The following is a 23,055-nucleotide window of genomic DNA, read 5'->3' as shown; positions in this document are numbered from 1 at the left end:
TTGGAGTCCAGTTACAATCTCTTTGGGGACCATTTAAAACTAGGGTTGGGCAGCAGAACAGACTCCTCTCTGTCAGGGCCAGGCAGCCCCTAAGGCTGGTGGCGGCAAGGCTTCCTGTCCAGCAGGTTGGGCTCTCACGTCTCTCATGCCCTGAGCCTCGAGCATTCAGGCCCCCCTTGCGTGTCCCGGGCAAGATGGCTTAGACAGATGAGTTGTGCGTTTTGGCGCTCAGAGAACTGGCATATCAGCTCTCAGTTTGCAACACACGTGAAGGATCTTGGAGGTCTGGTTTAAAAGTAAATTACTGAGGATTAAGGCATTCCACAAATAGCACAGGCAAACTCAACCCTCACGTTTTCAAACCAGGTTTGAAAAATCAGTCTGCAGAAGAAAGGAGCTACATCAGGGATGGATGTGCGTTGTTTTGGTGGGGAGGGGTGATTTAGTTTTTCTAGAGGCCACACTTAAATTTTTCTTTTTTTTTATACCTGAGCTGGAGGAGTAATTTGGTGCTATCACCGGGGAGCAATTTGGGCCTTTTGTATATGGGGGGGTATTAAGTCTTGCACGGACTCAACATGTCATTTTAGCCTTTATCTGAGGGGGGGAAGAGCAAAAGGGAAGCTGGCAGGGGCACCCAGGAGGTGGGGGGTGGGTTCAAAAGTCAAGAGGGTTGCTGTGATTGCACAACTGAAGCCCCAACCCTTTCTTACAGGTGTTGTGACATGTAAAAAAGGGACAGGGCTTCAGCTGTGCGGTCCCAACTGCCATCTTGATTTTTGGGGGGATACCCCCTCCCCCCTGCAGTCTTTGGATGCCCCTGGAGGCTGGGGAGCAAAAGCCAAGTTGAACAGCCTGAACCCACTCCTCCTACGTAATTCCTTGAAAATATGAACTCTTTTTTTATGCAAATCAGCTACTTTAGAAATGCAGATGGCTAAAAAGATGAGCACAGCATGGGGTTGCTTATTCATAGAGTCTATTGCAGCTGCATATAACCAATCCCCCCCTCGTGAGGCTGGGGTTGCCAAGGAGGAGCAAAGACCTGGGACAGGCCAGGTGAACCAACTGTGTGCGAAATGGACTGCAAGAGTCCATTGCCAGAAAGGATGGGAGGAAGACTCCAGATTCAGACGTGTGTGTTCTTAGCTGCTCCTCACTGAAACAAAGTTTGTTGCATCTGCAGTAAAGCATCTTAGCTACTCAAGCTGAGTTTGTGACTTGCCGTGAGAGTTCTTGAGCATGAATGATTTCTGGGCCTCTGACCAGATGTAAACCCTTTGGAACATCTCCTCCCTTGCTCAGGGACAGAGGGGACACCTGAAGGACAGTGATCTAGCTTGCCCAGAACAATTCTCTGGCCTTCTCTTTCAACCCCTTTGCCAGTATTCTACCTGAAAGGAATATTGGAAAGAAATTACATAAATGGGCTCAGGGCTTTGTCTGTTGGCAGGATGAACCTGCAGGGGATTGAACAGTGTGGGAACGAATTTGGCATGAGGGGAGAAGCCGCCAGAAGAAAGGCTGAGTTTGAAAACGGGTTGAATTGGGCTGGGAGGAAAGAAAAAGAAAAAAACAGTTTGGTCTAGTGGTGAAGGTGCTGGGCTAGCAACCGGCAGACGGTGAGTTCTAGTCCCGCCTTGGGCATGAAAGCCGGCTGGGTGACCTTGGGCCAGTCGCTCTCTCTCAGCCCAGCTCACCTCACGGAGTGGTGGTTGTGGGGAAAAGAGGAGGAGGAAGGCATAGGAGGCATATGTTCCCCTCCCTGAGTTATTTATAAAAAAAAATAAAGGCAGGATAAAAAATCTAAAAAAAAAAATTTCCTCCAGTGCATCCGTTCTCAGCTCCCTTCCTCCCTCCGTGGCCCAGAGCAGAGGCCACGTGGCCCATCCCTTGCTTCCCAGTCCGTGTGGACGCGCAGATGTGCCAGATGAAAGACAAGGGGAAAGCAGAAGCACAAGCTGGCACCACATGTCGCTTTCTTGCACATCAGGACTTACAGGCGCCTCTTATGGCTGCTGCTGCTGCTGCTAAAGAAGGGGTGGGAAGGAGTTCCAGAAGCAGGCGCCGAGGCCTTCCCTGCCCTTTCCCAGCGTGGAAGGGGCCCAGGAAGCCCGCAGGTGCTACGTGAGGCAGGGTGATGGGTGGCTTGCCCTGACTGGCAGGGTGGTGCCACCTGGTCCAGGGAAGCCCCTGCTCCTCTCTCCAACTAAAATAGGAAGAGGCAAGCGGAATGAAGACGCAGTGATTTGCTTCACCTTCCCTGTTTGTTTGTCTGTCTGTCAACGCAGGAGTTCCAGAAAACCCTGGGAGGCAAACAGCCCGTTTATGACACCACCATCCGCACTGGAAGAGCCTTGAAAGAGAAAGCCCACTTCCCTGAGGACACCCAAAACCTGGACCACCTCCTGGGGGAAGTCCGGGATAAGTGGGACACCGTCTGTGGCAAATCTGTGGAACGGTGAGCGAGAGCAGCCAGCGGGGCTCCCTCGGAGCTGGCTCCTGGCAGTGGAGGCACTGCGGGAGGTTGGGGGGCAATTGGAAGTCCAAGCAGGGCTGTGCTGAGGGGTCGGGCGGGCTCCTGACCGGCTTGCGCCAGAGGCTTTTCATACTTCACCCGATGTGGGCTAAGCACCGCCCGTGTCCAAGGAAGAGGACGCCTGCTATCCTTTCCCACCTTTTCCCTTTGCAGGCAGCACAAACTGGAAGAGGCGCTTCTCTTTTCCGGGCAGTTTATGGATGCCCTGCAGGCCCTGGTGGACTGGCTCTACAAAGTGGAGCCCCAGTTGGCTGAAGACCAGCCTGTCCATGGGGATCTGGACCTGGTCATGAATTTAATGGATGCTCACAAGGTAACTGCCAGGGTGCAGAAGGATGGATGCGGAAGAGGAGGGGGCAGCCATCTAGCCCAGCCCCTTTGGGTGCCCATGACAACGGCACTTGGCACTCTCCCTCGCGGTCTGCCCGGATTCCTTCCCTTCAGGTTTCAAAAGAAAGCAGAGGTGGCACTTTGCAAAATGAATGGCCAGCCTCCAGCTTCATCATTCTTTCTAGAATGTCCCGGAGCAACTTGTGAGGGCCTGGTGGGCAGCCGAGCCCACGTGCTCCTTTCTCCCCTCCAAAGAAATCAATTGGTCGCGGTGGGTGGGAAGGAGCGAGTGTGGCTGGAGAGTCCCGGGGGAAGGGACGGACAGGGCGGCGAGCTGCATCTTGCTGCCTGTGTGCAAATGCAGTATGTTAGCTGGCTTGTTTGAGGTGTGCATTTCTCCTGAGGTTTTGTGCTTGATTATGTGAATTTTGATTCTACCCTCTGCCCTCAAGGAAGCGTTTCTCTGAGCAACCCACTTTGCTGATTTTCCTACAGCAGACGGTGGTGCCTGCTATGGGGGATCTCGTCCCTCCCATCACCAGAGGCAGGGCTGGACGATCTCTCAGTGCATGGTGTGGGGGCGGAGAGCACAGTCCCGAAGGCCTGCCCTGCCTTGCTCCAGAGAGCTGGCGTGCCCCCACCACCAAGGACTCCCTCGATCCTCAGGCTTGATCCTCCGCCCTTCGGCATCTGGTGCTTTTGCCTGCCCTTTTCCCCTTTTCCTGACATTTTCTTCTCTGCCACACACCATGCTCAGAAAGCGCTCTGGCACCAAGTTGCTATTCAGAGAGAGATTGGAAGATCTCCCTGACAGTTGGGCCAAGCAAGGGGGACGCCTCCAGCAGCAGGTCAGCAGGCTGTCTTATCCCGCCACTGCAATCTCCTCGGGCAGTTCCAGCCCAGTCCAGGGTTGCCGGCTGTGGCCAGCTGTGGCCAGGTGGCCAGCACAGATGCCAGAAGACCCATTGCCACTCCTCTGGAGAACGGGATGGCCCAGAGAACGGCAAGGAAGCTGGGGACCTGAACACCCCACTCCCTTGGTTTCCAGCCTCAAATAAGGCAGCCCATTCCTTTGATCTTGAACCAGATCAAAGCCAGAGCAGGCTTAGGGACAGCAGTAAGGGAGCCGTCTTGTTGCTCTGGTTGAGGTTTGCAGCCTTCATCAATGAGTGTGATGCTAAAGCATCAAACCAGAGGTTCAAAGCATTGTTAAGGAGAGAGAGAGAAACCATTTCTGACCATTGCAGAAAACTGTATGGTTGTGTGTACGTAGCCACCAGGAGTGAAGCTCGGCTCAAGAGTGATTTTCCTTCCCTCGGTAGGTTTTCCAGAAAGAACTCGGGAAGCGGACGGGCACCATCCAGGTCCTCAAGCGCTCGGGCCGGGAGCTCATCGAGAGCAGTCGAGACGACACCACCTGGGTGAAAGTGCAGCTGCAGGAGCTGAGCAACCGTTGGGACACGGTCTGCAAGATGTCCGTCCTGAAGCAAACGCGGCTGGAGCAGGCCTTGAAGCAGGTGGGGGAGGATGAGGCGGCCTCTCCAGCTGTAAACCTGTGGTCGGTCTGCACTGAAGGGGGCTGCAAGCCTTGCGCGCCACCCCTGCGCTTCCCGCCTTCCTCGCGTCTCCAAATGCGTTCTGAAAAGAGGAGGGCTTGGAGCTGTGCCCTCCTTTGCCGGTCTCAGGAGCACGCCCACCATGCTCGGCGAGGAGGAGGGCAGTGGTTGCAGCAGGCAGAGAAGTTTTGGGCCCTCTGATTGCCCCAGAGGAGCTAAGTTCCAGTGTTCAGAATAGTCCCAGGCGAGGCTTTCCCCAGGAATGCAGATGCACTTCAGCGAAGGCCCACATGTGACGCTTAAAGGCGTTTCTACTTCTCACCTTTCTTCCGAGCAACCCGAGCAACAGCCCTGTGATGTCGGCAAGCTGCCCCCCGATGCTGTTGGGGTCTGAGGCCCCCGGGGGAGATGAGCATCTCTCAGCCCACCTCCTGCACCCCGGCAGGGAGGGAGTAGAGTTCGGACTCTGCCGGTTCCCACTCCGCACCGTGACCGCTAGGCTGCCCCATCTGCCACAGGGGATTCAGAGGGACAGCTCTTGGATGGTGGTTTGCACCAGTAAAACAGGGCTGATCCGTGCTGGACTTCCTTGTGAGCGCGGGCACTGGGGGCGAATTGCCTCCCTCCCTCCCTCCTGGGACAGTCTGTGTGTCCAACGGGAGGAGACTTCTGAGTGAGTGAGAGGTACGATGGGGGTCCTTCCTCCAAGTCCCACAGAGCTGAGTCCCGGTGCTGGGAACCAAGCAGTCTTGCAAGACGCCCCAGTGGGCGCTTCCCCTGCTGCTCCTCCCGAGCCAGCGGGACTCCTTGCCCCCAGAGGCGGCGGCTGGCCGGCTGGCGTCCAGAAGCGGCCGATAAGTCGGGGGGGAGGCGCCTCTTGGCAATTCCTCGTGCGAAAGGGAGAGCCCGGGAAAGCAGGCCCGGGGGGCTCCTGCCTCCAGGGGGCGGATTGACCGGGGCTCCTGCTTTCCAGGCCGAGGAGTTCCGCGCGGCCGTCCACCTGCTGCTGGAGTGGCTCTCGGAGGCTGAGCAGACGCTCCGCTTCCGGGGAGCCCTGCCCGACGACGCAGAGGCCCTGCAGCCGCTCATCGACGTGCACAAGGTGGGCCGCGGTCCCGGGCACGGGGGGCTCTGGGGAGGCAGAGGGGCTGCGGGTGACGGTGCCTGTCTGCCGCCCTACGCAGGAGTTCATGAGGAAGGTGGAGGAGAAGCAGCTGGACGTGGCCTCGGCGGTGGGGATGGGAGAGGCCGTTCTGGCCGTGTGCCACCCAGATTGCGTCACCACCATCAAGCACTGGATCACGATCGTCCGTGCCCGCTTTGAGGAGGTGAGTGGCCGTGGGGCGCGGGCCCTGCTCTGCCTCTGGTTGCGGCAGGGCTGGATCCCGCTCGCTGTGCTGCACGTGCGGAGCAATGAACCCCGGTTCTCCGTAGCCACGCCCCCCCCCCCCCCGGTCTCTGTTCCTGACCTTCTTCTCCCCCAGGTCCTCGCGTGGGCGAAACAGCACCAGCAGCGGCTGGAAGCGGCCCTCCTGGAGCTCGTGGCCAACGCAGAGCTGCTGGGAGAGCTGCTGGCCTGGATCCAGTGGGCCGAGACCACGCTGGTGCAGCGGGACCAGGAGCCCCGGGACGTCGAGCAGGCCAAGGCCCTCGTCGCGGAGCATCAGGTGGGGCTCCGCCCGGGCTGGCCCCGCCCCGCCCCGCCCCTGGAGCTCTGGGGGACCTGGGGTTGCGATCCTCCAAGGGGACGGCTGACCCTCGTAGTAGCCGGACGCTTGCGAAACGTCGCATCCCCCCTCCTGTCTTCTTTCACTTTCCAGTCCTTCATGGAGGAGATGACCCGGAAGCAGCCAGACGTTGACCGTGTCACAAAAACGTACAAGCGGAAAGCGACTGAGCCAGCCCGCGGCCATTTCACGGAGAAACCCCGCAGCAGCAGCAGTGAGTCGTCAGCGTGGGGTGCCTGCAGCAATGCCAAGGAGGGCTTGCTGGGCTGAGGCCTGCAGAGAGTCCTGCTCCAGCCCTGGAGGCCTTCCTTCCCAGCTGGCACGGCTGGTGCCTGCAGCTGCCGAGCCACAAGACACGTTCTCCGCATGCTCAGGGATGCCCCAGTCTGTGCTTGGTTGCGCACGTTGGGGCTGATCCTACCTCTCAAAACCAAGTTCGAAGCAAAGTGGTCTCAGCCATCCCCAGCTGAGAAAAAAATCTGGGCACAGATTTGGCACCGCTGTGGTGGGCGTTCCCCATTTCCTTCCATGCTCCTCTCCTTTTCCCTTTTCCCTTCTTCTGTGATCTGGCTCAGCCCCTCCGCCTCTCGTTCCAGGAAAGCCCCTGAACCAGGCAGCCGCTCCCCCCCTGCCGCTCCTCTCGCAGCCGGAGGCCAAGAACCCGCGCATCAACCAGCTCTCGGCACGCTGGCAGCAGGTGTGGCTCTTGGCTCTGGAGCGGCAGCGCAAGCTCAACGATGCCCTGGACAGGCTGGAAGAGGTGAGGACCCTCCTCTGCACAGGTGCGGGGCAGCCGTGGACATGGGGGTGTGCCTGGAGTGGTAACGAGGGTTTGAGGGTTGCCAGGCTCTCGGTTTCAGGTAAAGTAACGCAGATGGTGTAGGTAGGCCAAGGCTGGTGCACGTCCCCTGTCCTCCCCCCAGCAGCTGCCAGCTTGCCCCCCCCTTCCCAGCACATTCCCCACCCATTTGCTCCCTTTGAAGTAGCCGTTTAGAAGCTGGCACCTCCTAGTTGTGTTGGTGATAGGTAAAGGTGAGATTTATACTTAGGCACACCTGGAGGACTCCAGCTGTGGGAATTTGCCATAAAATAAGTTATTTGTCATCTTCTGCCACGCGCAGGAGTTCCCAGTCAGTGCCAGCAAAAACAACAGGCCTAAAGTTTTGGCAGTCAATACATTTCTTCTGTTGTCATCGCACAAAGATGCAACTCCCACAACCGGGGCTGGATGCACAGAACTAACTGGGAAAGAAAAGCCTTTTTTTCCTTTCTGATCCTCTCACTTTTGGCAGGCAAAGGTCCCACCCCACACTCTCACTCACAGGCACAACTCCAAGGAGCCCCCCCGGTCTAATGGATGGGATCAGGAGACCGTTCACCCGGCAATGTCTGCATCCCTGGGCTGGTGCGGAGAAGGCAGACGGGGAGGGTGTTTCTCCAGGTTCTGTTCTTGGTCTTGGGGCGAGAGGTTGGCTGCTGCTCCCCTGTGCTTTTCAGGACAACCCATTTTGGGGTCCTTCGTGGCTGCGTTTACGCAATACAGCTGCTTAGATAGATTTGAAAATTAGCTGTTTTTAGGTGCAAACATTACCTTGAACTGAGCCTGGGTTGACTCAACACATTAAGCCTCAGGAAACCTGTCCAAGGTTAAGTCTAGCAAAATGAGCACAGGTTGGGCAAATGCAGCTGATGGGTCTTTAACTGACCAGGTGAAGAACCTTGTATGAACAGAGCACGTAAATTTTTCCCCCTTCTGTTTCCAAGTTGAAAGAGTTTGCAAACTTTGACTTTGATGTATGGCGGAAGAAATACATGCGCTGGATGAACCACAAGAAATCCCGTGTGATGGACTTCTTCCGGCGGATCGACAAAGACCAGGATGGGAAGATCACCCGGCAGGAGTTCATTGATGGGATCCTGGCATCTAGTGAGTGCCTGCCTGTTCTGCGCCGTGCTTTGATTTCTATGGCGTCTGCAACTGGGGAAGATGCTCTCCAGCATGGGCTACTGGGCACAAGAAGGGCTGTTCCCCCAGCTCACAAATCACGCTCTGTCTGCCCACCCCGAGTCGCTGGGTTTGGCCTGCACAGAGCCAGAGAGCCATCAGCACCAGGCAGCTCAGTTGCCTCAGATTGCAGGTGCTCAAGTGCTAGAAAGCCGACGGGGAAGCATGAACGGCTGGAGTCTTCCTGCCCGAGGCACCTGTTTGTGCAGGGACTTCTGTGTATCACACAGTGGTGCCCCCCAGTCATGGGAGCTCTTTGAAGCGGCACTGCTGGGCTGTGGGACGTCTCACTTGACAGGAGGCAGGTTGTAGCTTCATGACGGGGTGGGGGTCCGGGTGGGGGTGGGGGGAAGGCGAGACAGATACCAGCATGCAGGAAGGACTCGGCAACTCTCCTTGGTCCCCTTCCCTCTGTCCCTGGAAACGTCACAGTAGGGGAAGGTCTGGCTCCAGTTCCACACAGCCTGCTTTCATTTTCATCCTTGTGACCTGCTTGGTTGCCTTTAAAGCAGGAGCCGTCTTCAAGGTGGCAGGGCCTTCTTGGTCCCACGCAGCCTACAGGGAAGCAGCAGCTGGCGCTAGATTGTTTTGCGTCAGGACTCAAACTCTTCCAGACGCAATTTAGGAGCGCTGGTGTTGGTTCTCGCTGGAAGCCCCCTGCACCTTCAGCCTTGGGTATCCAAAGGGCCGCCTTCAGTCCTTCAGAGATATAACTTGGCTCGCTGAAATGCAGCTGAAGTGGCAGCTCAGGACCTTCTTAATTTTCCAGACATTTCAATAAGCCAGGGGATGCTCTCTGCCATCCTGCTGTCGAAGCCAAGGTGGCAGGGCCTTTTCTGCAGTACTCCTCCTCCCCTGGAGTTTGTTGGGATGGTCAGCCAATCAAGGGTCTTCCGTTTTGCCAGGCCTTTGGTCTTGGCTGACCTTATTTGCCTGCTTCAAATATTCCCACTTTTTAGGCAGCGTTACAAGAGTTGAGCAGATGCATTTTGCATTTGTATTGCTACAAATCAGAGGTTTTTTGGTGGAAGACGAAGTCCCACTTTGCTTGATCCGTTTAAGTGCTGCTACTTTTGAATAAGTGTTGACTTGATGATTCTGCAGCAGATGATCCAGTAAGCCAACCCTGCCTTTTGGCTGTCACTTCCTTTTCTCTGCTGGTGTCAGTTTTAGGAAAAAATCCAAAATTGCATTTCTGCCCACTTTGCACAGCACACCAGATGCCCAGGGAAGGGGGTGAAAAATGAAGCAAAATGCTTTGAGCAAGCCAGGCCTGCAGGGCCACTTGGGCTCCCATCTCGGTGTCTGTTAAGGGCAAGGTGAACCTCATGTGAACTCTCTTCAGGGCTCAGCCGACACCACGGCTAAGTTATCCAACCGTTAATCCAGGGCACTTCTCAGCCAGAAGCCCTGCAGAAAAGGCACCCTCTTTCTTGTATCTGTTTGCCAGGCACTGAACAGTAACTGGAACAAGATGAAGTTTCCACTTTGCATCATGTTACTTCTGCTCTTGCGGCAGAGTCTGCGCACTTCTACCCCAGAAACAGACGCTAGGCCCCTGACTCTGGCGATGGAGGGGTCTTTTTCTGCCCGCTTTGGGAAGGGGGGGAGGCTGTGCCAGGGGGTAGCGTGGCACCTCTCACATTGAAAGCTTGGCATCCATCTCCTCCCTTTCTCTTCCTTCCCCAGAATTCCCCACAACGAAGTTAGAAATGACAGCCGTCGCTGATATCTTTGACCGTGATGGGGATGGCTACATTGACTATTATGAATTTGTGGCTGCTCTGCACCCGAACAAAGACGCTTACCGGCCAACAACAGATGCGGACAAAATTGAGGATGAGGTACGGGCTTGGTTGAGGGACTGGGGGGTCCAGGAGGCAGTAAACTAGACCCCTCCGGCCTCTGCAGGCAGGTAGAGCACTCGCTTTTCTCCCCAGCTGCCTTTCTTGATTAAGTCCTGGGTTCTTATGAGAAAGAAGTCGATGGAACTGCAATAAGTAAATGTTCCTCCCGTTTACTAGTCCTTGTGGCCTCCTTTCCTTTTCCACTCTCCCTCCTGTCTGTCTGTATCTCAATGGTAGAACTGTTGGTTCCGGGATCCGTTCTCTTGCGGGAAGGCTGTGCAGAAGGATCAGTAAAAACAATTGGACTAGATTAAACTGGATTCACCTGAGATTATTTCTCCCCAAAGCAACAAGCCGTCCTTTCCTCCTCTGCCCCCTTGCTTGGCAGCCATCCAACTTTCCCACTCCTCCCAGGGATCTCCTCTTCCCCTTCCCTCATTTCCATCCCGTTTTGCTATATCTGCTACAATGAGGGAGACGTTACAATCCATTAATTGTTTAATCGAGGTACATTATTTTACAGGCAATTCATCTTAAATCAGTAGTTACTAATTAAATATGAATATATTTTGGGTCTGTATGCTGCCATTTTTTACGTTTGGCATGCATATGTGGCCAGAGTGGGTCACCTGCCCACCATGATTGGGAAGGAAGAAATCGGGATGGACTTCCTGGATCTGGTGCCCCCCTTGACCAGGGGGGAAACCAGGTGCACCCAGGACTTCCACTCTGGTTGTACTTTTCCTGCCCGCTCTTCATCCCTCCTTTTGGTGGGAACATCTGAAATTCACCCTGGAGTCTCCCTCCTTTGGGGTAAATGCAGTCTTGGGCCCATGCTGTCTGTGGGGCACGTTACAGACGCACACAGGACGGGGAGGCGGAGCAGGACTTGAGCAATGCTGCCCAGCCACGCAGGCAGACTCTGGCGGGTTGCTTGGTGGGGGCACAGCCCCCCGAGATCCTGAGTCCAGATCATCACGCAGCAGCGGAGGCTGCCAAAGGACCTCGGGTGGCCACCGCCTCTCGCCCCACTGGGTGGGTGTGCGAAGACAGTGGGGGATGAGCCACAGAAGTGCAGTGCTATTTATTTCATGTGTGGCGTCAGCTTTCAGGACAGACCCTGCAGCAGGCAAACCACCAAGTTTCTCCTCCCTCCGTCTTCCCTGACAGGTGACGCGGCAGGTGGCCCAGTGCAAGTGCGCCAAGCGCTTCCAAGTGGAGCAGATTGGAGAGAACAAGTACCGGGTAAGGGGGATGACCAGGCGGGGGTCGTCTGCCGCCGCGATCGGGGCCCTCAGCAGGCTGACAGAGACCTCCTGCCGGTGCAGCACCCTCGTTACGCGAAGCAGGGACGCAGCTCTCTCAGGAAGGGCCCTCCGGCTTGTCTGGAAGGGAGGAGAAGGGCCCGGGACCCCGAGGCTGAAGCCTCCCAGGGCAGCTCACGGGGGCAGGGGGTTCCCAGCTGAGGGCTGAAAGACGTCCCTTGAGCCACTGCTGTGTCCTGTGGCTGTGAAACCTGTGTGTTGGGGGGGGGGGTTGTTTTCTGCCTCATAGTATAATCCTTTGAGTTTCTCAGGCTTGAACAGTTTCCTTCCAGATGCTTACAGAAAACTGGGTTCAGAAATGTGGCTTTTATCTCGTTTCTGATTTTTGTTCGAAGCTCCTGGAAATTTGCCTTCCGCCTGAGCTGCTCAGTGTCCCTGAGCTTGCTGGGTTTTGGCCAGGGCACAAAGAGCTTGAGAAGCTGCATAGGGGGCCAATTTGCGGGGTGGGGGGGCGGGATGGAAGCCGTGGCCCAATCCCAGGATTTGGCCCAAGGCAAAAGGGCCAAGAAGCCACACATTGGGCTCCCCCCCCCCGCCTTGGGCCACTTGTAGCCTCTTCTGCTAGTCTCCCTTTGCTTTAAGGGGGGACAGGCATAAATGTGTGGCAGAGCAGGAGGAGTGACAGTTTGGTGACACAGGAAGCACACAAAACAATGTCAGCATTGTTGCACCGTTAACACTGTGTGATGTGTTCTCTCCTCTCCCTTTCCCTTCTCGCTCGCACCTTCTCCTCTGTAGTTCTTCCTCGGCAACCAGGTACAGTGAGTCTTGTGGTGCTGCCTCTGCGTTTTCCTGTAGCTAATTCTCCTTACAAGATTGTGCATGCATACCTGTGTGTCTGTTTCCACACCAGCCTTTTCACAGCTATGGCTGTTGTGCTCATGGATATATTAACTTGACAGAGTTGCTGGTATATACAGAAATGGAGCGATGCAACCAGGCAGTGACCTACCAGTGTGGGAATAAACACAGAATCACTCACATACATGCATGTGCACCCAGAGGCACTGACTTTCTGCGTAGATCTCAGGCCTTTTTGAGAATTGGAAAACTTGCTTTAAGACAGCATCTTAAATGGGAGTTGTGTTGTCCTGCTGATGTGCCAGGCAGAAATTCCCGGTCCCAGAAATTCCAGAATGAGTTAAAGTAATGAAAAGCCTTAAGAGATCAGCCGGACAGGGTTACCTGCTCATAATCCCCTGGTTCTTGAACTGTTCTGGGATACTCCCAAATTGATTGACCGTAGGAACAAGAGTTCAAGGGCTGCACCCTCTCCCAACTGACCACCAGCGGACAAGGAGATCTCCAGCTGAACCGCCAGCCTTTCGCGCGTGTCATTGGCAAGTTCAGTTACAGCAGGGGCCTTCCCTCCGAGTCGGGGCTCACATCTAGCTCGCCCAAGGAGCACAGAGGAGGCGGCCTGTCCTGCACCTTTCCTCACATCTGCTGTAACATCAGAGCCGGTGCTGGCTGAGCCCGGGGGCTTGGGGGTATCACCTCTCGTGGCCCAGAGTTCTGTGTTCACTGCACAGAGTTGCAAGTCTGACCAAGTCTTCTGTATATCAGCATCTTTCTATGGGTTCCTATTAATTTTCCACTGCTTTTGAAATGCAAGTTCCAAATTCCTCTGGAAAATTCCCTTTCATAACTAGCACTTAATCTTCAAGCCATCTGCATGGCTCTTTCTACAAGAGAGACTGTTTCTTTTTTTCCCCTCTTACTTCATGATGAGACAAATGATAGCTGCAGAGGTATTCCCATTTTCATTTCTGCCTCCCTGCTGAGTACATGGTTGCATCCTGTTGCCTTATTGGGGAGGGGGGTGGGGGAGTGTCAGGAGTTGGCCTTTTTTGACCAAATCTGACACAATAAAGAGAATTTCAATTTCCTAGATCAGCTGGGGAAAAAAACAAGTTAATAACTTGCTTGTTCGGCCACTCAGTATTGTGATGAGGAGATGGAAATGATGGATACATCCAAACGTCCATGATCTCCGAGAGGTGGAAATGCTCTGCTTTCCATCTGTAAAGCTTGGGCAAAAGGGAGTGGCTCCGAGGGTGGTGCGGGGGCTAGACAGCACGCCCGGGGTGGAGGCTGACGGGGACCCGGGGCTGCTAGAGGTGGAGCACATGGCTTGGTTCTGGGCAGTCCGCTTGAGCCACTTGTTGGCTGCTTCTGTGATCCTGGCCATTAACCAGCCTTCTGGGGTCCCTGCTCCTTTGGGCTGTCTGCCGCAGGGCCACCCGTCTCTGGCCACTGCAAATCACTCTTCTGCTCGGGGGGCCGGGGAGGGGTTGCCATGCTGGAAAGGTCACAAATTTTATTGGTGAAGGGTTTTGCTCTCCTTGCTGATGAGGCTGCAGCACTCAAATTATTTGGCCAGTCCCTTTTGAAAATTCCAGTTGGTCTTTCTTCCAAAGGGGCTGTATCAGGACTGGGGGGGGGGCGGTTGAACCCCAGCAGCTCCCCAAAGACGTAAATCTCTCAAGAGGGACGCACAGGAGTTTGGGCTTCTCTTACCTTCCAAGCAGCCCAAACGCCCAAATTGGCCCAAAGAGAAGCGGCCCCTTCGGGGCACAGCAGATGTGGGAAGGCTGCCGAGCAGGAGAGAAGTCTGGCACAAAGCAGGGAGCTGACCCCCAGCCTGCCAGCCCCAGAGCCTTCCTCACGCAGCATTGGGTGGCTGGCTGGGATTCATAATTGATGCTCCTCAACCGAGAGGCTTTGGCTTGGGGTCTAGCAAAGTGCGCTTCTCACCACCCAGTCTGTATCGGATCATTCAGCTTTTTTTAATCATTTGAAAATTTGAGAAATGTAATTATTAATGAATTTAGTAACTAGATTAAATGGTTTAATAAGAATGATACACTTAATAAAATTAAATTTAATAATTTAATGATCCTTTTATAAAAGGATCACCTCTGCTCACTTCCAAAGGTAAATGGGCGGGGGGGGGGCAGCCCCAGACATAGACCTGTCCTGCTGCAGTCTCTTTTGGGGAAGGACACGCGTGCCACTGTGTTATGGTTAAACCAGCCCCTCCTTTGCCTCTCGCAGTTCGGGGATTCCCAGCAGCTGCGGCTGGTCCGTATTCTGCGTAGCACAGTCATGGTTCGCGTCGGTGGAGGATGGATGGCCCTGGATGAGTTTTTAGTGAAAAACGATCCTTGTAGAGGTAAGAGACGTGTCTGCTTCTCGGTGTGAATCTTGGCCTCCCTTCTGGGGAGTCTCCCATGCCGGCAACTGCAGAGGAGAGAAGACAGGCCGCCTTCAGGGGCAGCGGGGGGGGGGTCTGCTCGGGCAGGTGACCCCAAGGGGCCCAGGCGGGCTCCCGGACAACTGGCCCAGGGGGCATCGCCCAACCTCGGGCCCGCAGGAGAAGGAGCCGCCGGCACTCTCAGCCACCAGCGCTGGGGGGGACCTCATCCAGACAGCGAGCGCCTTTCCCGGACTGTTCACAACAAGCAGGCTTGTGCCTTGGATGGGCTCAGGGTGGAGGACACGGAGGTCCCCGGAGTGCTTTGCCCCCGTGAGCCACTCTCCCCCGCTCGGCCTCCTCCGCCACTGAAAATGGCAGCCCTGCATGCCGCGTGGAGGGCTTCCCCCCCTCCCCTCCCGGCTTTCCCCTCTTTGGGCCACCAGCTGCTCCCTCCTCTTGCCGCACCTCTCTCTTTTCTCTGTTCTAGTTCACCACCCTGGGAGTAAAATCAAACGCTCCGACTCCAGCTCCTCGATTGCCAGTCAGTCTCCGATAGGTTGGAGGTTTTTCTTCCCTCTCTCTCACTGCCCTGTTTGGAATGGCTTGGCTGCTCTAACCTGCCTCGGTCTGTCCCAAATGCCGGACCTTGCACTGCACTTTGCCCAGGAAGGGGGGCAGAGTTCCCGCTGGCTGGCTGGCTGGCTGGCTGGCGGGCCCTCTCCCTCCAGCCCTGCGGGCCCCTCCTTCTCCCCCCCTTCCTCGGGCTCAGCCTACCCTTCTGGGCGGCCCTGAGTGAGGAGCAGGGAGTGAGGCCACATGTGGACGCCATTTACTTACTTGCACGCTTCCTTCTTTGCGGTCTACTCTGCTTTCTGCTCTGGGGTGTACTTGATTGAACAGATTGAACAAAACGTAAACAATTAAAATGGGATTCAAAAGTTAGAAAGACGGATTGAAAGTAACAGTGGCAGTCAAAAACCTGTCAAAAGAGATGCATTTGCTGATTTTCTGAAAGCAGGGGGAGCATCCTCAAATGGGCCATTCTTGAGGATTGTAACAGTTGGGCAGATTTATTCATCACAGGAGAGCCATACCCTTAGGTAGCCTGGCCTGGCCATTCGGAAGGCAAAAGTTGGGAACAACCCCACAAATCATGTTCCGTAAGCAATGAGCAACCAGCGCAACCGTGGCCCACTTCAGCCTTCCTGTGATCCCTGTTCCTTGCACTGAGTAGCAGCCTATGCTGTGTTTAAAACCGGTCACGATTCTGGATACTTGCATTTGGCAAGTGCCTTGGATGGGCTTGGGGTGACCAGCCTCCCGCAGCCCAGGTATATGGACTCCCAGGACTCCCCAACCAGCAGAGCTAGTATGAAAATCCTAGAAGTCCACCCACGCAAATAATACCCAGGTTGAGGAAGTCCACTTTAACCCCATCCCTTCGTCTAGGGCCTTCGGAAGACAGTATCCTTTACCCTTTACTGTCATTTACCTCCCCGTGTTGAAATTAGACCATGAGTTGGTTTGGGTGTCTGTGATGCAGTAGCAGCTTGTCGGCAGCCAACAAGTTCCCTTTCCTCAGCCTTTGGAGTTGTGATGTTTCTGGCAGGTTCACACTTGCCTCTTCTCCCAGCGTTTCTTCTGAACTTGGCTGCCTTCTTCCTGGTTGGAAAACCTCCACAGTTTTCTCCCACCTGGTGCCCTCCAGATATTTGGCTGAGAGTTCTGGGTGTTGAAAACAAACTTACGGGAAAACCCAAGAGGATAGATTCGATGGCAGGCCACTGTGCTTCCAAGCCCCACCTTTGGCTCATAGTTGCCACATTTCTGTTGCTGTGCTGTGGCCAGCTGTGGCTCAACTCCCCAGTGATTCCAGACAAGACCAAGCTGCAGCTGTGGTGTGTGTCCTGGGTAGGGAAGCCTGTGCTACTCTGCCTGCACTGACCCCGCGAGGCTTTCTGCACAGTGTGGCTCACTTAACCAACTACCCGTGTGATGCTTCCATTGGTGGGGTTTTGTATTTCCCAAGGACTACAGAGTCTTCTGACTGTGTTGCTCATAAGCTGGAGGCTGAGTCCTGTTCCTATTTCTTGATCTCCCCACCAGTCAATTTGATTCCAGCCTTTGGAGAGCCAGAACTGGTGACAGTATCTGTCAAAGATTCCTCCTGGCAACCCTCCTTTTCCTGGGCCTTGGTGCTCATGGGGATTCAAGTAATTAGGATGCTGTATTGCAGATACCAGCAACCTAGTTCCAGTGAAGGGCAGATCCTGCCAAGCTGAGCATCTGGCTGCATAATGACATATGCAGCTCCCCCAACCCCCCATTTCGATCCTCATTCTTTGACAACAGGCTGCTTGGTCACCTGGGCCTGCCTTCACTGGAGGGTCCTCTCTGGTCCCAGGCCCGGGTCCTGCCTGTCCATCTCCAACTCTCGTGCTGCCTCCGCAGGTTTCTTGCCACTGATCCATTGGCTCAGTGCAGTTTCAAGCCTGCAGCTTCTCTGCTGGGCTGAAAGTGGGAGAAGAGATTTTTGGAGAAGAGCCCCCCTCTGCCACTGCTCCTGCCATCTGCATGACCCTGCTGGCATGTGGGCAGAGGTCGGGGGCCTCAAGCAGGAGAGGCTGTCATAGAGGAAAGGAGCCCGACAAACTTACGGGAAAACCCAAGAGGATGGATTTGATGGCAGGCCACTGTGCTCTCAGCTTCAAGGCCACCATCTCCACCCCTTTCCTAACCCTGATGCAGGCAAGGTCCCTGCAAGTCTTCAGCAAGGTGCCCTGGCCCAGAGATGCGGAGGCGAGTGGCAGCAGGTTGGAGCTTCTGCACGACATGTGGCCTGCACCAGGTGAGGGAGGCTTTTCCTGCCCCCCTCAGTACTGCAAATATAGAAGGCTAAGGAGGCCTCTGTGACTAGCCGGAAGAAAGGAAGAAGAAGATTGCATGCTTCCAGCAGACTCAAACGTGGGCCGTTAATTTGTTCTGCAGATTAGGCATCTCCGGCTTTGTCATCTGTGTTTCCTGTTCTTCTTCCTTTCTTACAGCACGAGGTAGGACTAACCTTGAGCTTCGAGAGAAGTTCATCCTCCCAGAGGGTGCGTCGCAGGGAATGGCACCCTTCCGGTCCCGTGGCCGGAGGTCCAAGCCCTCCTCTCGGGCTGCCTCCCCCACGCGGTCCAGTTCAAGTGCCAGCCAGAGCAATCACAGCTGCCCCTCGGTGCCATCCTCTCCTGCCACGCCTGCCAGTGGGACCAAGGTGAGAAGCAGCCTTGTTCTTCACCCAGTTTCCTTGGCTGAGAATTTGTTGTTTAAATGTTGTCTTTTTCCTCTGCCTTGAAAACACAAAGGCAAAGGAAAGTGGCCTCTGAAGGTCTCTGTTGAGTTGTGGAGCAGATAGCTGGCGATGGCCTGCTTTCTCTTGAAGGGCATCACACCCAGGCACAGGTTGGGCCTGCAATTACCTCCCTAGGAGTGGGCTGTGGCCTAGAGGGGGACTTTGCTGGACACAAGCACAGGCTGACCTAGAGAGCCTTTTCGCACAGACTGTCCTGTCCATGTTGGGAGAACTCACAAGTCCCATCAGATCTTTCCACTTGTGCTTTCCAAATGGCTCCACATTCAAGAAGGTGGAGAGAAAAGAGGAAGGCTGAATTTCCCCTCCTTTTCGCACTCCCCCCAAATTGTATCTGCCCATGTTTGAGGACCACAGCTGCTGTTCTTCCCCACAACGTAGAACATGTTTTTTCTCTGGCTTTGTACCAAGACATTTCTGTGCATCGTGCAGTTCTGTCTCTCATGTCACAGTGTCAGTATAGGTTTGTGTTCATTAGCTGCAATTATTATTATTATTATTATTATTATTATTATTTATTCACTTGTTTATTATTTTAGGATTTACATCCTTTTCTGTTTTATTTCCTTCTGACTTGGACACTCCTCCCTCCCTCCCTCCCTCCCTCCTCCATTCATTTTGTTTGCCCCCTCCCTGTTCTTCAAACTCTCTTTGGATTTTCCATTTCACAGACTCCGCATCACTTCACCCGTTGTTATGACAAACCCTGGTTGGTAAACAGCAAGGCAGGTACCCCCCTGAGGGGCTACGATAATGCTGACCTCCACCTGTCTGCTTCTGAGGTAGGGTATGGCTCCTGCAGCAAAAGGAGGAACGTGCCGGCTTCCTCTCCTCCATTCCGCTGGTTTCCCTCCGTAGAGCAACCTGCTTGCTGACCCTCGTGGCAGAGCTCCTGCGCTTTTTGCACCTCTCTAAGCAGAGACCGAGCACCTGAAGCAGGAGGGGCTGGCGCTGCAAAACATCCTAAAGCCCTCCCCACCCCCAGTTTGCAGCTGTTCCTCTGGAAGCTTAAGAACATCTTCCAGAGACCAAGAGGAGAAAGCGTCAATAAATAGGACATAATAAATACTGGTCCTTTGAGAAATTGGGGTTGGAGAGCAAAACTGTCAAATTGATCCTCGAATAATTAAGTGGCTTCTAATTTGTGGCTAATACATTACAATAATTAATTTCCTCTAAGATGGTGTTTTACAACCTCAGCAACTTTAAGATGTGTAGACTTCAACTCCCAAATTCCCAGCCAGTGAGAAGGGTTCAGGGTAGCCCATGTGAACCATTCCTTTTTTTATTTTCATAGCAACTCCCCCCGCAAGGTGGGTGGGGTTGAAAGGCCACCTCAAGAGGATCCTGTGCCTCGGGGCCCAACCTGGATGCCCCGTTGGCAGCTCAGCGCCATCCCGCAAGTCCTTGGCTCCCTCTGTGGTTGTAGAAGGTGCTGGCAGAGGTTATGTGGATGTCCACATAAACTGCCTTCTTTCTTTCTCTTAGACATTTTAGAGAAAGAGTATAAACAAAGAGAAATAAAAGACAGTGACAAGAGCAAAAAGGTAACATGCAAATAGTAAAATACAAAGAAGTAAACGGGATCTGGAATGTCATGGAGACCACAGTTTTCCAATATATCATTAACTACCAAAGAATTATAGCATGTATCATATTGCTTTAAAAAGCTAAGAATCACTATTAAGTTCTAAGCTAAGAATGCAGACTAGGATCCTGGTCAACATGGTTTTAAGCTATAATAAATTGAATCAATACAACTGATTCTAATTGGAATATCCCTTGAAGTTAAAATATCAGATGAGGTACATATTCAAGTTATAGTCCAAGCACTGAATTTTACTTCAGATTTACTTTTATGCTAGGAACTTACTCTGGACATTGAAGCGTGCTCCCTCCCAGGGAGGGGCGCCAGGGGGCCGCTCCTCTTGTTGGGCCTGTGACCCGCTTCTTCCACGGGGGGACCCTAGCAGGGACGTGTCAACAGGGCGAAGGTTCCTCCTTGTTCTCCGACTAACCCTCCCCACAGTTGGCCTTTTTAGCCATGGACCCGAACTCTCAGCTTCTCTCTTTTCTTTCAGCAAGGACAGCAGTCTGATTAACCACCTCAAGTTCCTCTGTGTTTTCTTGGTTGTCTGCCTGCCCGCTTTTCTTCCTGGCCTCCAGCACCTTAAAAGTCATGACAGGAGTAAAGATGATGCAGGGGAGGCCAGCGTTCAGTTCACGCATTGCACGCGATCTGTCCACTTGTCTTGAATTCGCACAACATGCTAGGCCAAAGCCCAACGAGGCCACCTGCCTCCTCTTTGACCTTTAAGATGCAGAGGTTTGCAGCTGCTCCTGGAGTGCAGGTGCCCTCTTAAACACCATCTGTGACTCTGTAACAAAACTGGTGCGTCTCTTTATCCCAAGGTCGCTCCATCCTCAGGCAGCAAGTTGAAACGGCCCACTTTCCACTCCAGCCGGACTTCTCTCGCTGGGGACACCAGTAACAGCTCCTCACCAGCTTCTTCCGGTGCCAAAACCAGTCGCGGTAAGTTCCAAGCTAGATTTGGAAGCACCAACTGGTCTTAACTGGAGGCGGGTGCCTTGGGTCGGGGAGTCCAGCATAGCCTCTCAACCTATTGGCAGACCACAAATGGTCTTCTGGTGATGCTCCAGTATTCCTGGGAGGAGCTGAGTGGAATTCTTTCTTTTTTAAACTTGCTTTTAGCGGGGAGGGGGGCATCGAAAGCAGTGCTGTTAAAATCCTTCAAGCTTTCCTTGTGATGTAAACTTCCAGATCCTAAGAAAACAGCCAGTCGCCCTACAAGCCGTGCGGGCAGCCATGCAGGGAGCCGAGCCAGCAGCCGGCGAGGCAGCGATGCCTCCGACTTCGACCTCCTGGAGACCCAGTCTGCCTGCTCAGACACTTCGGAGAGCAGCACCACTGGCGGACAGAGCGGCTCCCGGCGGGGCCTGGCAAAGCCCTCCAAAATCCCCACCATGTCCAAGAAAACGACCACTGCCAAAACCCCCGGCCCCAAGAGATAATACGGCATTTACACAGCGCCCAGCTTTGCACAGACAACGAAAACCTGCGTCCGGTTTTTAACCCTGCTTCATACATTGGGTGTATATTTATTCTACGTGGGAGAAATTATATTGTTAAAAGTGTAAAAGAATAATTGTGTTATGAAGCTGCCTTATTTGGTTCTCTTTTTTTTTTTTATAGGTTACTTTTTTCATGTGAATATTTATGTAGATAAAACTTGCCTTCTTTGCAATGGGGGCCCAGGATAAAACTGAAACATGGGAGAGAAGCAAAAGGTCAAGATGTGAAAATGTAAAAACAAACAAATTATATAAATAGGATTTCTGTGCAGTGCAGGAGATGTTCCTGCGTTATCTTTTAGGATTGTTTCCTAAACGCATCTTTATAAAAAGTTAACTTGCTGTTTCAGCAAGAGAAATTATATTTAAGAGCAACACCTGAAGATCCGACAGAAGAAAGGAACTCTTTTTCTCTCGCTCTCTCTTCTTGTAAATCACAGATACCTCAATAAGAGAGAAATGTGTGGTGAGGGGGCCCATTTCCAGTTTTAAAAATAAATTCTTAAAGTTTTACCTGAAGATAGTTTGAAAATGGACATTTGCACACGCTTTATTTGAATAAAGATCTTCACTACAACGCTGTATTTTGCAAAACGAAAGTCCTGTCCAGCTTTTAAAGAACAGCATCTGTTTCCAGGGGGTTGGAATGGCAGAAGAGTCGTAGGGACGTTCAGCCATGTTGTTTTAGCAGCAGGGGGAAGGGGAGAGTCTTAAATTTGCTTCTGTTTTGCCACAAGGTAACACATTTCCAAAAGGCAAACCAAGAGTGAAAGAACTGACTTCACGTTTTAGTTCACAAACTGCTATTTGGTTGCTTTGCTCCGGCCAGCCAGACCTGCGGAGAGCCTCTGCTCTGGAGCAGCCGAGCTGCCTTCGACACACCCTGTCACGCTCTTGGGAAGGTGGAAGAGCATCACCAGCAGACCCTCTGGCTTTGGACGCCATTTTCCTTTGTGGAGGGAAGGGGGGAGAGAGAACCATACGAAAGGGGTTGGGGGTAACCTGGTCTTCCTGTATTTATTCACTTGTGCTCGAGTCCTGCTCAGACTGACCACATTGCTGTGTGATTCTCAGTTGGTTTAATTGAGCCAGAACCAGAAGCTCTACCAATGAATTGTTTAAAAAGACACACACATTTTGTATTAAAATTGCTTGCAGTAATAAAAGTGAAGCAACATGTCTCTTATTTGATGCTGCCCAGAAAGATGCAGTTGGAATAGGCAGGTGTGTAGATTCCTCCCAGGAACCCCCTTCGAACCACCCACCGAAGTGGGAGGGTTGAGCCACTGCTGGCAGAGGCCAAAACCGAGCCCTTAGCTGCTATTCAGAGATGCCCCTGCTTGTGCCTGATCAGCACCTTCAAAGAGTCGTTGAGGGTGGCGTACAGATTCAATAAATTATTAAGGCATACCTGCTTCCCTAGTTGTAAAGTTGCCAGCTTGGGATCTGACAAATTCTAGGGAAGGCTGGCACCACCTAGCCATCCCAATGGTGCACCAGTGTCCAAAGGCAGGAGCAGCATGTTGCCGCCTAGGCCACTTTTGGGGGATGCTTGGTTAGATCCCCTCTCCCCAGAGCAATGCCCTCGATGTTCATGTAGATCATCCCTAACTGGCATGGGTTAGCTGCAAGTAGGCAAGCATTGACCATCACCAAGATGGAGAAGGCAGTTTTAGAGACGGCTGCAGGAGTGGCACCATAAAGAACATTCCTGAAACATAAATGGGCCTGGAGGATGTAGTGGATAAGCTTGGAGCTGGACCCGATGCTGATACAGCCACTTCTTTGGGGTGCCAGACTGTCCTTGTGGATTTCTCCACTATGAAACACAGGAATGATCTTCAGAATGGCTTACATAGTGCACCTTCCCTTAAGCTCTCAGAAAGAGAGAGGTTATGTTCTGTCATGTATGAGGTTTTGCCTGACTTCTGCCCCCCACCAGGGAGGGTTTTTTTTCCTTTTCACACAGTATATCCTGCATGGTTTTCAGTTACATTGACCACCAGGGGGCACCACACAACCAATTTCGTCCTATTTGGAACTCTTCAGACACATGGACAACCTTCCTTCCCTGGTTGAGGG

At 53.4% G+C, this 23,055-nt stretch overlaps 2 protein-coding genes across 2 annotated transcripts in view; one reads left to right on the top strand and one right to left on the bottom strand.

The window, feature by feature from the left end:
* Positions 1-20,591, top strand: part of LOC134503080 (microtubule-actin cross-linking factor 1-like) — a 272,573-nt gene extending 251,982 nt beyond the window's left edge. The window contains exons 78-94 of the mRNA XM_063311709.1: positions 2,292-2,461; positions 2,693-2,852; positions 4,192-4,386; positions 5,399-5,527; positions 5,610-5,753; positions 5,910-6,092; positions 6,246-6,366; positions 6,749-6,912; positions 7,917-8,079; positions 9,847-10,001; positions 11,175-11,249; positions 12,068-12,085; positions 14,387-14,504; positions 15,016-15,084; positions 17,573-17,784; positions 18,552-18,662; positions 20,293-20,591. Of these exons, the coding sequence (XP_063167779.1) occupies positions 2,292-2,461; positions 2,693-2,852; positions 4,192-4,386; positions 5,399-5,527; positions 5,610-5,753; positions 5,910-6,092; positions 6,246-6,366; positions 6,749-6,912; positions 7,917-8,079; positions 9,847-10,001; positions 11,175-11,249; positions 12,068-12,085; positions 14,387-14,504; positions 15,016-15,084; positions 17,573-17,784; positions 18,552-18,662; positions 20,293-20,454 (2,349 nt within the window). The 3' untranslated portion in view covers positions 20,455-20,591. The remainder of the gene's footprint in view (positions 1-2,291; positions 2,462-2,692; positions 2,853-4,191; positions 4,387-5,398; positions 5,528-5,609; positions 5,754-5,909; positions 6,093-6,245; positions 6,367-6,748; positions 6,913-7,916; positions 8,080-9,846; positions 10,002-11,174; positions 11,250-12,067; positions 12,086-14,386; positions 14,505-15,015; positions 15,085-17,572; positions 17,785-18,551; positions 18,663-20,292) is intronic.
* The window catches only part of PPIE (peptidylprolyl isomerase E), a 338,541-nt gene that overhangs the window by 280,257 nt on the left and 35,229 nt on the right, over positions 1-23,055 (bottom strand). The window lies entirely within an intron of this gene.

Source organism: Candoia aspera, chromosome 10, assembly GCF_035149785.1.
Source record: "Candoia aspera isolate rCanAsp1 chromosome 10, rCanAsp1.hap2, whole genome shotgun sequence".
NCBI classification, from domain to species: Eukaryota; Metazoa; Chordata; class Lepidosauria; order Squamata; family Boidae; genus Candoia; species Candoia aspera.
Note: the sequence above shows the minus strand (reverse complement) of the source record. Positions and strands in the feature narration are given on the sequence as shown.